The following is a 15,899-nucleotide window of genomic DNA, read 5'->3' as shown; positions in this document are numbered from 1 at the left end:
ATAGGAGAAAAGAGTAATAGAGACAATGACAGAATACACCAATGGAAAGAGGGAGAGTAAAGTGACTTGACACAAAAAGAACAGGATTGTAAAAGAGATAAGAGTGATGTGGATTGCTAGGAGATGTTGTCTGGGAAGAGCCAGAAGGAAGTTCAACTCTAAACTTTCACCAGTACCTAAAACCCTTCTCATTCTCAAAGGATGACATATTGATCATTGCTCATATGACCACTAATAAATGTTTTCAAATGAAGACTTATTTCATAGGAAAGATTGGGGACAATTGATTATGTATCTGGGTAAATGATTCTATGATTTACTTGCCTGACGAGGCAAGTGGTAAAATAAAAAATAAAATGATTATGGGAAAGGGAAAGCAAAAGAGGCAATAAACCAGTGTACGTTGAACCATTTTATACACAGAACAAAAAGATAATTTCACAATCATTTGGGGAGGTACTTCTTCCCCAACGCATTCAGAATGCAGGGAAGCCTGGGGGGGGGGGGGGATGTTTGATACACTTCATAGACATACTATCTGAGGTATACTGTAATATGAATCTATACATACTTCCTAATATATGGTTCTTTTTATCACTCAAGAGCTCATCAGAAGTTGCCCAACCTAGCAACAGATGAATTGAACAGTTGCTTCGCATGGAATACGGGAAGACACATGCATAAATTTGAATATGTTAGTACATGTAATCCCATAATTAATGGTTTTTTTTTAACCTGATACATCTCAAGATATATACTTGTTCTGATGATCTGAAAGTTCATGTATCACATCCAAAAGGAAAATTTACTTATACTTGTGTCTTCAAAGATGGACTTCTCCTTGCACATAGTAATTGTTGCTAGGTTGGGCAACCTGTAACAGTTTCAATGTCTGGAGTTCAGACATCTTCCTCAGACGTGAATTGGCAGTCTGAAGGAAGATGAGGAAGTTGTCTGAACTCTAGACATCAAAACTGTTACAGTTAAGCCCCACTGCACTACTTATAGCTAAATGCACCCTCTATATAGCAAACCATGCCTAATTGGTGACCATTATCCTCTTTTTCTTATGTTAATTGAGAGCTGATTTGATGAGATAACCACCTATCAGTGACCTTGCAGGGTGGTCTAATCCCTTCTGTAAACTAGTACAGATGGGCTTTAAATCTTTCATTTTGGATGTGATACAAGAACTTTCAAATCGTTATTACAACCATCTTGATGAATTGTAACTGTTTCATATTAAAGATACTTGTTCTGTCTAAATCACTAGGAGCCCATCATCATTTGGGAGAGAACGGTTTTCTTCCGGACCTCTCTTGTTCCTCTTCTACCAGTTTGTGGGCCGGATGGTGCTTAATCTCGCCCCTCTCGGTGGTGTACATAAGGGCGGGGTTGGCTGAAGTGGTGGAAACACTGCCGAGGGAGGTGTAGCTATCAGAGGGAGAGGGAGATTGAAAACAAATGAAAAGTTGATTATGGGGGTTGTATTGATAGCTGGTTAACAGAGTCTGCAAATACAGACTAGCATGTATAACTAAATATAGAATAATAATAATAATAATAATCTTTTAAAGTCCACTCCAAATTTTATTAAACCGAAAATGGAAATTCTTTTTGCCCAATTGATTGTGAGCCCGGCAGCCACTGAGCAGCGCCAGATTGACCTGCAACCCATGACTTATGCCAGTACTTGATGTCTGACTGCACAGTGCCTCAATAAAGCTACCTTATAAGTTCAATCAAAGCTCTATAACTGGTCTTCTATGAGAAAATAATAGGGGAGAGGGGAGAGGTGGTGTGGGGGAGAGCATTGTCCGTTTCAATGTTCCCCCCAAATTTTAAAAACAAATATCATTTACCACACATCTGAACCCTATTCCAACTGGGCTTTTTTGAAAGGTTATTTAATTTCTTGCCTAAGTACAAACACACAATTAAAACAATAACGCAAAGGTCGTGTTCTACAAAATCAGTTTAACCTGATACAAGGACTAAAGTCAGCATAAGCAAAGGAAAACCTTAGATCTTGGTTTAAGTTCCTCTATTAAACTTGAATTTAGACAGAGCTTATACCCAGCAAAATTTTAGGATACAGACATATTTTAAGAATGATAGTATAATATATAAGTATAATAAGAATTCCTCACCCTTAATCCATTAATGAACTTTATTTTAGACTGAGCTTACACCCAGCATTGGACTTAAATTTTAGAATACGGACCAAAGTAAACAATATCTGAAACTAAAGCACGTTTTCAACACAACATCCTAAATTTGAGCAAGGTTTGCTGTTACACCATGTATTCTTAAGAGATAGAGCACGAGTGGGCCCTTTTCAGGGCTAACGAGCTCTGTCAAAAGAATGTGTGGTGTTACTGCAAACCCTGCTCAGTGATATCATCACCATGGAAGCCTTTACAGATTACATAATATCTTATCATAAAGGAATGTATAGAACGATAAACGACCTCCTTTCCTCACCCTTTATCGTAGAGCCTGCAGTAAGGCACAAATAGACGACGTAGGAAGACCCAGACATCATGATAACTCCAGAACAGCATGGGATTGACCCGCATTAGCTCCGGCCAACCCTCATCGGTCGGGGAGAAGTTACTCAGGCTGGCTGTAAGAAAAAGGGAAATGATATGATCTGATGATTCACAGCATTTATATAGCGCTGTATTTCTGTTTTAACCCTCTGCTTAAGGGAACCTGGTGGTCCCTGTGTTAAGCCTATGGGACCTATAACATTCATTAGTCAACAGGTTAAAACAAAAAAACATTTGAAGGTGGGGGGGGGGGGGGGGGCAATGCCACTGAAGTCAGTGTTTTGTACATCTGCCTTGGTGAAATATAACATCAGTCAAGAAAATTCATATAGATGTAATTGTTATATTGAACTCTGGAGCATTGTTATTAGTGAGATATATGCAATATTGATGTACTAAAATGATATACGAGTCAATTTTATAGACACATTAAGAAGACCAGGAAAGAAGGGCATGAGGGCAATGGTGTGATATGCATTCACTACAACCAGGAAGTTGCAGAAAATCCACTTTTTTTTTTTTACCGGAATGTGGGTCAGTCTGTCTCGTTCCCATTAAGACAGCTTTGATTGACGGGTTACTCTTCTTCAATTCCCATAATGCATCTTTTATCCGCCCCTGTATCAAAATAGTCTTCAGGTTGTACCTGTAAGGAAAGTTATGTTGAAGCAAGTTTAAAGAGAAGGTTGAGTTCTGGGAAGAGGTGCGGAAAAATAATTTGTGAGCGTTATTGTTATTATGGTAGGCAAGTGTGGAAGAACATCAGTTCAAAAATGTTCCCTGGAAAACATGGCACTTCAAAATGCCTTAATATTCTAAATATGGCACGTAACAGCATAAAACCGGGATGGATTTTAATGCCATATGTTCGTTTAGTCCCATATACATATGTCTGTGTACAGTGCTTGTTACTTTACCAAGACTGGGCCAAATTTCTTATCATTCTGATGAATCCAGATCATTGCAGTACACACCAATACTTATATGCTAGATGATCAACCTTTCCTGATCGATCCCACACCGTTTCTTTCATAATGCAATCGCATGACCTAAACTCAATTTTATCTTTAAATGCATTTTTAATAAGGGAAACAAACATTAGTTGTTAGACGTATAAATTAATTATATTGTTCATATATGATATTATTATTCTCATCAAACGTAAGAATATAACATAAAAAAATTAACCGAGGACAAAATACACATAGTGACAGAAAATAATTAACTCAATTAATCTTTGCATTTTGCAGTCAACATGACATCAGTAATCAACTTTTATCTTTGCCAAAGAAATCTTTTCAATGAATATTGAGATTTAAATTTAACACAGATTCAATTATTTACTGTGGTAAGAGTAAACTCAGACCAACTTATTGTAAGTTATATTTCTTTTTTGAGCACATCTCTTTCCATATTTACTCATTCATTTCTGTTATATCTTTCTGTATTTGTACCACAGTACGTGAGGAAAATATAGGTTGTTCTCCTATTATGGGAATAGATTTTGGTTGTTTGGGAAGAGGGCAGTTTCTACATTTACTCTCTTGCAAGCCTCTTCCTTTCAAACGTTCCTCTCTCTTTCTCTCTCTCTTTCATTCTCTCTCTCTCTCTCACTAATCTCTCCCATCTTTCTCTATATCTTCCTTTCTACAATGTACCTCTTTTATGGCTGCCTTTCCTTTTTTTTTTTTTTTTTTTTTTTTTTGGGGGGGGGGGGGGTGTTTCATCCTTCCTTACTTTCCTTCCCCCTATCCACCTCTCCTTCCTTTCTTCTCTCACAATAGGGAATCTTAGAATTGCGTGAACTGATACGTGTGACGTCCATTTAAGGCAGTGCATTAAAAGGACGTCGATCGTAGCAATCCATGTTGTCGTTGGGCCAATCTAAAAGTCCCTAATGCCTACCCCCTTCCTCCCTCCTCTCTCTCTCTCTCTCTCTCTGCCTAAATCAAAATATAAATAGAGACATTGATTACCCAACCAGTTAAGCTCACCTTTTTACCGACTCGTCTACAAACTCATCCACTTCCTTGAATGTACCGTGAGGGTGCTGTATGTACAAGACTTGTAACTGGCCTTTGTAATCCGGGTATTTCCTAATGCATAGTGGAAAAAATGACCAAAAAGGTAAATTAAACAACTGGGCTCCGTCTTATAAAGAGTTCTCTAATAAATCGGAAGTTTGCAGTAACTTATCTCTCGATACACAGTTGTGATTGATGTCAAAACGCAAATAAGTTGTTATTTAAAGGGCCCATGACATCGAAATACATGTGTATTCCTGTTGGTGCGGTCCTGCATACATCTCATATTTTGATATGTAACCTTCTGAATTTGTTTCATAGATTTTGAAATATTTGTTGAAATATTTGTTTTTCAAACTTGCTATTAAGTTCCACCCCAAAACCCTCCAGATCTCATTCCCCTTGTGACATCATCTGTCAGTCATCAATGAGCAAACTTGAGAAAGTGGTATGTATCTTTGCCGAAGTCGACCACCTGTTACAATACGTAATACAATAGCACCATGCAAGTTGCTATGTCAGACATGCTGTAGCATCCCCAGGAAGACAAAGGCAATGATGATGTATTGTGCATATGTATGGAAGCATGTAATTCTATTATGAACGTGTGCTAAGCTGGGGGAAATTACATACCATTGCATATTCTAGAATATTAGTTTAGTCCGACATGTCTGACATTATGATGCTATTGTTTTTCGATGTCATGGGCCCTTTAATATCAACTCTTCGTAAGAAGGGGCCCTGGACTGTATAAAAACAAAATAAATACTAGATATCTTTGTAAACAATCCACAAAAGACACAACCTTTATCTAGTATTCAATAGAAAACATAGGCAAACAATCCTCCCATTTGCAATTGCCAATACTTACACTTTTTTTTTATTAACTGTTGAGAAACAAACATTAAAATTTGAAGAAAACATTTTTTATCTACCACCTTCGTACCTAAATTGTCAGTGAGATATGTCAAACATGAATTTTTAATTCACTTACGTTACTAGCTATATGTCTTTTTGTATTTAGGATATGGCTTGACTTCCTACTACATTTGGCTAGGTTAATAATGATAATAACAATAAATTTTCCTTATATAGCGCTTTTCATACGAGATTTACATCAAAGCGCTTTACAATATTGATGCAAGTAAAACTAAACCGAGTATTGACAAGAGAACAAATTTAAAGTGAATTGTCAAACATAAGATAACGAGGTAAGGTTACAATTTAGGAACTAGGTTGAATATGTCTCTTCCATTAGATTTGTTTTTAATTTTGATCTAAACAAAGCAATATCAGAGATGCAACGAATGGAGGCTGGAAGAGAATTCCACAAACGTGGAGCAGAGCATGAAGGTTACGTTACCTTTTAACGACAGCATGGAAGAGGTGTATAAGGGCCGTGCAATCTTTGCCCCCATTGAATCCCGCACATATCTCATCCATCTTGTACTTCTCAAGAGCTTCCTCTATCACTGTGTAATGCAACAAAGAAAATGATCATGTTAAATAATATGTAAAGTTATGGGGAGTGTTTCACAAAGACTAAGTTTGACTTTAATATTGACTTAACTATCGCAGGATATTCATGTCACTAGCTGCTCTCAACATTATGTTTTTTTCCTTCAATAATAAATTATCACAAAATATGTAAATTCTGTGGATTTTGGAGCATGATTTGTAAGTCCCTTGAAAGACCAATGCCAGTAAAATGGTAAGAGCAAACAGAGGCATGAATGGCCTGCGATAGTTAAGTCCAACTTAAAATAGATCTTAGTCTTTGTGAAACACCCCCTGGTGTAGTTTGAAAGTAATCTTTGAGCTCTCTCATTCATTTCATTCATATATTGTAAAATATCATCAAAAAATTTACTTGCTTTTTTTTTTACTAGTACATACAATCAACACTACAGTATCTCAAGTTAAAAGGGTTATCAAGGCTGGGTGTGCCTACAGAGTGTCACCATTATGGAGAGCCATTTGAAGCCTTAAAATAAAATATTTTCAAAAGCAAAAGTTTTAGAACATGAAATCTCCTTGATAATAGAAAATATGAATGATTTGATGCCTTTTGAAATATCTTTCACAAATATTTTCAATGATGCTAATGGCCCTCCATAATTTTTAAGTCCAACTTAAAGATAACGTAAACTTAGGATCTTTGTGAAACACCCCCCTGGTACCAATCCCTAGTGTGCTTGGATATCTTTTTATATTAAACTAAAGAGAAAATTAAATGTAAAATCTTTCCCAGGCTTGATTGAGCAATGGTAGAGATGATCAGAGCTTACTTTGTGAAGACTCCCTCTCTATTTTCCTTTTTTTGCTAATCATTTTTTTTTCTCCCTCACCAACGCCCTCCTTGAGTAAAAAAAGAAAAGAAAAGAGGATTCGGGGGGGGGGGGGGGAATGGCATCTATTAACATCCCCCCCCCCCCATTTTGAGTAAGAAAATTCTGGAAAATAGGGATAAAATTGGAAAGAAAAAAAGAAAGAAAAAAAGGCAATTGGGAAACCGATTTAAATCGGGTTATAATCAGGCCTGGAAATAACAATAGGGACTTTTAGATTTGCACAACGACAATGTGGATTGCTACGATCGACGTCCTTTCAATGCACTGCCTTGAATGGACGTCACACATATCAGTCCACTCAAATCTAAAAGTCCCTAATAATACCTTTGACTGCTACTGCGACTCTAGCTGACAGTAGGTCCTCTGATCCTGTTGCACTGTCACTGGCAATGCAGGTAGCAGGACTACTTGCGCTGGATTCTAGTTGGGTAGTTCCTGGACTAGTTTGGTCCGTGAGAGATGCTAGGCTGTAGACGGCCTCTGGGGCCTTGCCGATAGGGTCTAGCTCATAGTTTACAATGTGCTCTGTGGTCGGAAAGAAATGAGAATAATACAAATGGTGGCTTCTTATATAGGGGACATGTTTGTCATGGCTTGAGTTTCCTCGCGCTTCACGTTTACCTCGGTCAAAAGCGACGGCCAAATATTAAGTGCTCTAGTGCATCAGGTACCAATTTACAGCTGGGTGAAGAGTGGCAACATGTGAATGATTGTCTAGCCAAAGGACATTGGTGGCAGGCTGGGATTTGAAAACTCGACCTTTAGATTGAGAGTCAAATGAATGGACCACTATACCACACCACCTCCACAGATTTAGAAATACACTTGAGACACAATATAACACACATTATTCCAGCAATTTCACAAGATATGTCCATTCTTGGTATGTATAGTTGAGAGCTGAATTGGTGTTTGGTCATTCTTGTTCAACATTGACTTTATAACACCCTTCTGGCTCTCAGCATATACTATCATGTTTATGCCTATGTTGTTTATATTGTATGTAACACCAATGGGAAACATATGTCTTTATCATTATGGACAATAAAACTTGAATCTTGAATCTTGAATATACTTTTATAATTCATAAACACACAGGTACATTCAGAGCTTGTCAGGCATACTGTCATGATTTTGGAATAAGATGACATTTATAGCCAGAATATTAATTTTCCAATTTTTTGGGATCAAGCAAATAGCAAGCAAGAAAATGTTGTCTCACCTTGAGGTAGCAGAGAAAGAAGTTCACTATGAGCTTTGTTTAATGTCTCTTCATCTTCACACTCTAACGTAACCTTGACTGTGTAGTAACTGGAAAAAATTATAATAGATAATAGTAATAATACATTTATTCTTTGCTTTTGTTCAGAAATTTGTTAAGGGTAATTTCGCCCCTTACACCTCCTTCAAATATGCCAGTGTAATATAATATAATATTAATATTACAGTAGTGAAGTCTTGTATAGCACTCATGTCTGTCACATTGCCACTACAACTAGTAAGCTATTAAATGTGTATCATCATCATCATCGTCATTTATTAAAGTCAGTATTTTCCCTCTTACGAGGGGTAACTGAATTTCGCACCATGATGACACTCCCTCCCTCCCTCCACTTTTTCTTGTCTCCAGCATCCTCTTCATTTAGACCAACCTTTCTGCTATCTTTCTTCACCACATCTTTCCATAAAATCGTCGGTCTTCTTTTCTCTCTTATGCCATCCACTTCCAGATCCCACGCTCTTTTCACAGGTTCATCATCTTCCCGTCTCATCACATAACCCATCCATCCCGATCTATTTCTCTGTACCAGTTCCACCAGTTTCTTCCAGACCCAACTTTCCATGAGCTCCATTGAGCCCTTGTGTTCTTTCTATCAGACAGTTTCACACCACATATCTTCCATATCATAGCTCTTTTTGTTCTCCTTAAGATACCTTCTTCTACTGTCTTCACTGTATACCTTTTTTCAATTCAATTCAATTCGTTTCATTCTCACATACGAATTAAAAAAACAATCACAATAACATATACATTGAAAAAGAAAAAAAAGTATAAAACAAAAATATGGTGGGACTAAATTTGCAAAGGCCATAGGCCTGTCAATGGCGACCCCATTACAAAAAAAATATGATATATGTGTATGTATATGTAACAAACAAGAAAAAACAAAAACAAAAACAAAAAACCTGACTTAAAAAATATTATTTAAAAATGCACAACAACTAGTAATATCAAATGGGATTCTTCAAAAAAGGCATTATTTACATTATACCCATGGTAATATATGAGATTAACCCCTTACCTGTGGCTAAGCTTTGGATAAGACCCAAGATGTACTTTTCCATTGTACTTGGCATTGAATTGATTAAGGTATGGAGCTATGGCTATCTCATGTGTGCCGACGTAAATCTCTCGAAGATGGAAGTGGACAGGAGATCCTTGGAATAATTTCTCCTGTGAGAAGTAAAAGAAATTTTAAGAATATTAATAATAAAAATAATAAAAATAATATTAATGATAATAATCAAAATAATAATAATGAAGGTAATCAAATTAGTAAAAAAAAACACCAACAATAGTGGGTTTTTGTATAGCACTTAAGTCTGTCACACTTGCTATTTAATGGCAATCTATTGTTATTTTCCAAACTTTAGCATGGCAGCCATTACAGTACTCAAGCAATTCCAAGGAATTAATGCTCGTCAGGTACCCATTTACCTCACCTAGGTCAATAATGGTCAATGTAGATCAATATCTTGCCAAGCAACAAATATTTATTGATATAGATTTGTGTCATAGATTTTATTTTGTCTCACAGCAATATGAGGAGGTTCAGCCTTTATTATGTAGGCCAATATTTTAATGTACACATATTTTCGCAGATGACAGTGAGTCTGCTATTTTTGCAAGTTTTTGTGTTTGGGATAATTAACACAGGCTACTCGCAACAGATGCTCACACAGCACATTTCCTTATGTTCTTAAATTCACAATCCTCTGAAAAATTGGGAAATTTGAGAAAATAAAACCTCCTTTACAATTAAGAGTTATAAAAATGACATAAGAGTCAATGACGAACCTTGAGTGAGAGGAAAGCGCCCTCTAGGAGCTTTGGAATGCCAGGGAAGATGTAGACATTCTTGACCGAGATGATTGGGTACAGCATCTTCTGCCCTGTCTTGAGGTTGGTACCGAACGTCAGGGTCGAAGACTTCGGAACCTGGTATACGGAGAGAGTTTAATTGTTGACTGTTTATAACACTCGAACTAATTTGCGATCTGCAGGCAAATACCTGCTTGAGAGTCCTCGAACATGCTCTCATCTAGGTGATCGTTCATTTACTGTCTGTGCATCGAGATTGTGGAATTCTCTTCCCCAAATTCTTTGCTCTTGTCACCAGTCATCCACTTTCAGAACTCAACTAAAGACATACCTATTTCAGATTGCTTACAATTATTCACTGCTTTTTTGTCTTTCCCAACTAGAATCATGAACAGACATTTTGGTAGTTTTTCAGTCTCATCAGTGCCTTTGATTAGGCAACTAGATGTTGGCACTTTATAAATACCTAGATTGGAATTGGTAGAATTGTATTAATAGCATTAAAGATGCATTTGGGCACACAGTGTTATCCCACTACACACAACATGATCACAGTTTTGGAATAAGCAATAACATTGCCTGCACATATAAAAGTGTCAACTTGAAATTTGAGGAAGGCTTGTATCGATTCAGTGCATCATTTTGACACTGCACAAATAAATGAGCTTTAGGTCTGTGAAAGCATTCGTTGTATTTGTAGTCCTGGAATTTTGAAATGACAGTTGACATTTTGAAGATTGAAACTGCTAGAAGTAGATCTTTCCTCATTATTTTTCATTATTTTTACCACATTAATATACAATGCGATGGAGAAGACTACAACTGATATTTGTAACAAACGTTATTTCTAAATGATGCAGTTATGTGCTTTGTCAGGGTATTAATAAGCTTTGCTTAAAATGAAGACTACAAAATGATGTTTGATATTTTAAGAGATATCATGCAGTTATGCATTCAGGCAGCTGACATGAATGCTTGGTAGAAATGGGACATTTGGGCAGCCATGATAAAAAACCAGTCCAATCAGTTCAATGATACGGAAATAAACGCAAAGTAGCTTTAAAACGGCGTATTCTCTAAGAAAAATGTCATTTCAAGACTTTTATTTTCTCTCTTACCAGAGCCATCTTGAGTTGCGGTGAGTCCAGAGAGCTGTTGGCTCCGAAGTAATCTTTACATAACTTCACCAGCTCAGGGTGTGGGACTATCTCCTCTCCAAAGGCCTTGGCTACACCTGCAAATAGAACAGTAATTAGAGGTCCCCCAGGAGAGTCACTGCATATGCACATTAAGAACTTACCGGACTAATAACTAAGAGTAGAAGGAAACCCCAATTAAGTGGTACATCCCAATCAGTTATACCTGGAGGAGATACCCAAGAGTCACAGTGATTCAGTTTGCTTTTCCCCTCCCAGGCACAGGCGATGGCAAATATTTGTTTTAATCAATAGTTGAATTTAAAATCTGAAGTTTAATCAGGTAGCATACCAAAATGATGATTCATTATAATTTATGAAGACTAATACCGCATTATCAGTAATATTATACAACACAGTCACCATTCCCCCTCACATCCTTTTACTACACAAATCAAATAATTTGTAACCAAACACTATACTATACCCTAGCCGCTAACCTAACCAACAACCCAACGGCGACACAACCAACCCTGTATCTTCGATGAGATAAAGCCTAGAACAAAATTACCAGGGTACATGATGGGTCACCTTGGGACATCTCAAACAAGATTTTTTATAACTTTAATAGACTCCAGAGAGGGTAAAAGAGAAGACAAAATGGGGTGATTATATTTTTCTGCTTTAATACCTCAAGTAGCCCAATCTGAATTATATTCCAAATAGATACATATCTTGATTTTAAATGGGTTTGCAGTTTGAACCAAGCCATTTTCATCCCTTGCCAAAAATGATACACCACTGCATTATAGTAGGGTTGGGGCTAGTTTGGGGGATAAAGTTAGGCCCCAAGGGTGATGCAGGTTAAGGTTGTTTGTCATGGAGTACTTGGTACTTGGTTGGGTAATCCCTTTGGCAGCTCACTCAGGAAACTACACTGTATACTGGGATGGTAGGTGAGGCAAGTAACTACAAGGAGTGTCATGAATTGCAGGAATGGTGTGTGGACAAAGAATTTGTTAATTTACAGAAAAATAGTCCAGTGCAAGTAAAAACCAAGCTAGTAAGCTTATATGTGAGAACCAACAGGGGGCTGCATCATTCTGATGGAGGCTAGAGTAGCCTCCTTGAAGTTGGTTATTCCTGTGGCATTGACTGCTGAGCCTGGCAGATGATTCCAGATCCTTATTACACTTGGGTAGTATGAGAATTTGAAGGAGTCAATAGTTGCAACAGGAATTACATACTCTGCAGTTGTACACCAACAAAAAGAGATTTAACTGACCTTCAAAGGTGACATCATCATGTGTAGGCCCGATGCCCCCTGATGTGATAACATGTGTGTAGCGTTTGGAGAAAGAAGCAACCTCCTCGGCAATAACTGATAAATCATCATGGATTACAGAGACCTAGAGAAAATGTTTGTTAGGAAAAAAGTAAATGCGAACTTAATACAGTGAAACCTGTACATGTATATGAAAACTGCTCGAGACAAGTAAAGTGGTCTTTATAGGCAGGTGGTCTATATGTATAGGTTCCTATAGTATATATGTCTCAATGAGACACCACTTTCACTGGAAACAAAAAATATGGTCTTTATTGATAGATGGTCTTTCTATAAAGGTGGTCGCTAAAGCAGGTTTGACTGTATTAACCCATTTCATCAATCCTCATCATTTCTATTTATCGTCTGTGTTTCCAACAATGTGGAATGTTCAATTACTTTTACTTCCCTATTCCAGGGCATCCAATCTCTTACGTCCACACGAAAAGGTCCAAAAGCCTTGACAGAATCTTTTTCTGAGTTTTCTATAGTCTGCCTTCTGGTCTTGAGCCTGCTACACGTTGTACTTTTAAAATTCCAGAGATCTTAAGATAAGTTTTCATTACATGAAAAGTATAGTTATGCATTTTTTTTAAAGGGAGTACATGATTTTCACATAGAAAATTTAGCATCTGTATGCATCAGCTCCTATTTATGCAAGGGTCACTCTGTGGCCTGGACCCACCCTCCTCAGGTCATCACCTTTCTTCACCTGAGCCAATTATTTGTAACCTCAGGGTTTCACCATCACTTCATGTGCTTTACAAAAAACAAAGGCAAAGCATCACTCTTATCAGCAAATGTGTTAGTCCAGGCTTCACCCTTTGAATTATTTGCATAGGTGATGCTTCACTTTTGTCAGTTTTACATAGGTGAGGCTTCACTTGTGTCAGTTTTCCATAGGTGAGGCTTCACTTTTGTAAGTTTTCGGCCGGTCTGAAGCTTCACCACTGTTTCACCATACTTCGACTCGAGCGCACGGCACTGCTGTGGCGTAATACCTTTGTGGAATACGTCAACATTGAAATCTCGCGAAAATATAGGCTAAGTTTTATGCACAGATTTCGTTAATAATCAATCGTAAAACAGGGTCGGAGTAGTACCGTCTCAAAATGATCGGAAAACTCTGAACTTTCTATTTTTTTTCAACTCACCTCGCAAAAACTTGGGGCCAAAACTTGGCACGATCTGCGCTGCGCATGCTGGGTACAATACCGACAGCTCGTAGGCTACAAGTCTCGTTTCCAGACTTGAGGCTGGCCTTTCAGGCACGTATACTGCGAATACTCACGCAACTAGTTATGTGTAGGAGACTAGTAGACTACTCGAAAACGATCTCGTGAAATCTCGAAATCAGTTTCGCTGGAGAAAAGTTCGGTGACCTCAGGACGATCACTCTGCGAGTGCATGAGTGACCGGAATAAAAATTAAATAGTTGTTTTGAAACGCACGATTTCGACATATTTTCGACGCGACCGGTAGTGGCTTCGATGTCACATCACCTGAACAAACAAGGCGACCGATTGGATTCGATGTCACATCACCAGAAAAAACAAATTACTCGTCAAAGCTTCACACATTTCATCAATTTGTATAGTAAAGCTTCACCCAATGAAGAAAAACGAACGTTAGGACTTCACTACAACAACAAATAGGTCAGGGTCAGGCTTAGGCGTCGAGTCGACGTCGATATTTGGCGACCTCTGAGGAGGGTGGGTCCAGGCCACAGAGTGACCCTTGCATTAGTCTGTCTTTGCCTTTGAGCTTCTGAATAAACTTTTAAAAAGAGAGGGGGGGGGTGCAGACTTAGATTTCACAGCCTGTGTGTCCTAGGCACTTGAAGGTTTCGAGCCCTGGTATTAGAAGTAACATAAATATTGTTCTATATAAAATGATGTACACCATGATGTACATGATCTATGAAGAGCTACATTTGCAATTATTATTATAATTATTATTATTTATTCAGCAAAACAAAGTGTACAAAAGAATTACATAGAAGAACAAATCAGACAAAACAAAGGATGAAAATCATTTTTTTTTAAAAACATTATCATGATTCCCATGAGCATTTACAAGTTGCCAGGAATGGGGCAGTCAAACTAATCACCGAAACCGTCTCCCATTCCGAGGAATAGTAAAACAAATTATATGACACATCATCCATACCCTTTCAACTCTGACCCCCAGCTTGTAGAGTTCAGTGCAGATAAAGTGTGAGTTGGTATCAAGTGTTTGGCCTTTCAAGATCTCATCACCAATGACTGGAAAATAAATATAACAGTTTGATCAATAATCTCATTTAGAAATAGGATTTAGGAACACTCTCCAAAAAAAGTCTATAGACAAGATCTATTCTGCATTCATCAATAAATTACTAGGCCTACTTAAACTAGTTATAACAACATCCCAAGTCCACACAGAATGTATTGTAAACAACAACACAAATAGTTACAGTCTAAATGTGTAAAAATGCATCTTGGCTTTCTTTCAACAACCCTAAATTTTCAAAGTGAATATCCCAGGTTTAAAAGTGTGTTTTTCTAAATCATTCATTCAATCATTACGATAAATTCGACCTTGAATCTTGGTTGGAAGGAAAGGAGAACCACTGGTTATTAACATCTAAAGTAAACTAAACTAACATAGTATATATTCCCCCCAAAAAAAATCATCTCGAATAGGCCTGCTCTTAACTTTAAGCAGACAAAGCACCCACAATTTCTCACTTGATATTTCCACCCACCCCACAAATTCCTCCACCGCAACCGAAACACGACGGATACTCACTTATGATCCCCGCCGTAGGTTTCCCGTCTTCGTTCAACGCCATCCTGCTCAAAGCACGTAGTCGATTAGACGTTTGCTGAACGCCGACAAAATGGCGACTAAGGATTGAAACTCGTCTTAAACTTGTAAATGCACTCATCAGAATCATATCAAACAACACGAGAATCCCCAACCCTGGAAAACATTTATGCTTTCGGAATTTTAGAGTTACATGAGCAGAATTGACGCCGGTGAAGGGGTTACATATTATCTTTATGGTAACTGGTAACACGCAAAAAAGAAGGAAAATTATTTTATTGACGTACCGTACCCTGCCCGGTTTCCGCCCGATGGGCAGTTTTTCTCAGATAACTTCTCTGAAAATGAATTATACAGGCGCTAATGTATACCAATTTGTTGCCGAAATTCTAGCAAATCTAGCTATGCCATTCTTACGCCCGAAATCATAAGCGATTGTCCGTAGCGCGCCGTCTGCGTGAGGCATTTTCCTTGCCTAATTCCGCCTAGACCCGCCCTAATTCCGCCCGATGGTGGGCGCGCATCAAAAGTATAGAAAAAGGAAACATCTCGGGTACACGTTAGGCCAAATCAAATTGCTTCCCAGTAGAATTCGATCTAC

The 15,899-nt window shown here is 37.8% G+C and overlaps 1 protein-coding gene across 1 annotated transcript; it reads right to left on the bottom strand.

Moving 5' to 3' along the window:
• Nucleotides 1-1,254: 1,254 nt before the first annotated feature.
• LOC593348 (FAD synthase) lies at nucleotides 1,255-15,536 on the bottom strand. Its single transcript, XM_030988867.1, has 13 exons — nucleotides 15,281-15,536; nucleotides 14,660-14,754; nucleotides 12,452-12,575; nucleotides 11,149-11,264; nucleotides 10,007-10,147; nucleotides 9,231-9,382; nucleotides 8,150-8,238; nucleotides 7,252-7,452; nucleotides 5,940-6,048; nucleotides 4,547-4,648; nucleotides 3,077-3,198; nucleotides 2,485-2,626; nucleotides 1,255-1,434 (listed from the first exon to the last, which is right to left on the bottom strand). The coding sequence occupies exons 1-13, from the start codon at nucleotides 15,426-15,428 to the stop codon at nucleotides 1,284-1,286; spliced, it is 1,692 nt and encodes a 563-aa protein (XP_030844727.1). The 5' UTR covers nucleotides 15,429-15,536; the 3' UTR covers nucleotides 1,255-1,283.
• Nucleotides 15,537-15,899: the final 363 nt, after the last annotated feature.

The sequence above is a fragment of the Strongylocentrotus purpuratus genome, unplaced genomic scaffold, assembly GCF_000002235.5.
Source record: "Strongylocentrotus purpuratus isolate Spur 01 unplaced genomic scaffold, Spur_5.0 spur5_scaffold_18, whole genome shotgun sequence".
Taxonomy (NCBI): Eukaryota; Metazoa; Echinodermata; class Echinoidea; order Camarodonta; family Strongylocentrotidae; genus Strongylocentrotus; species Strongylocentrotus purpuratus.
This window is presented reverse-complemented; position numbering and strand designations above follow the sequence as displayed.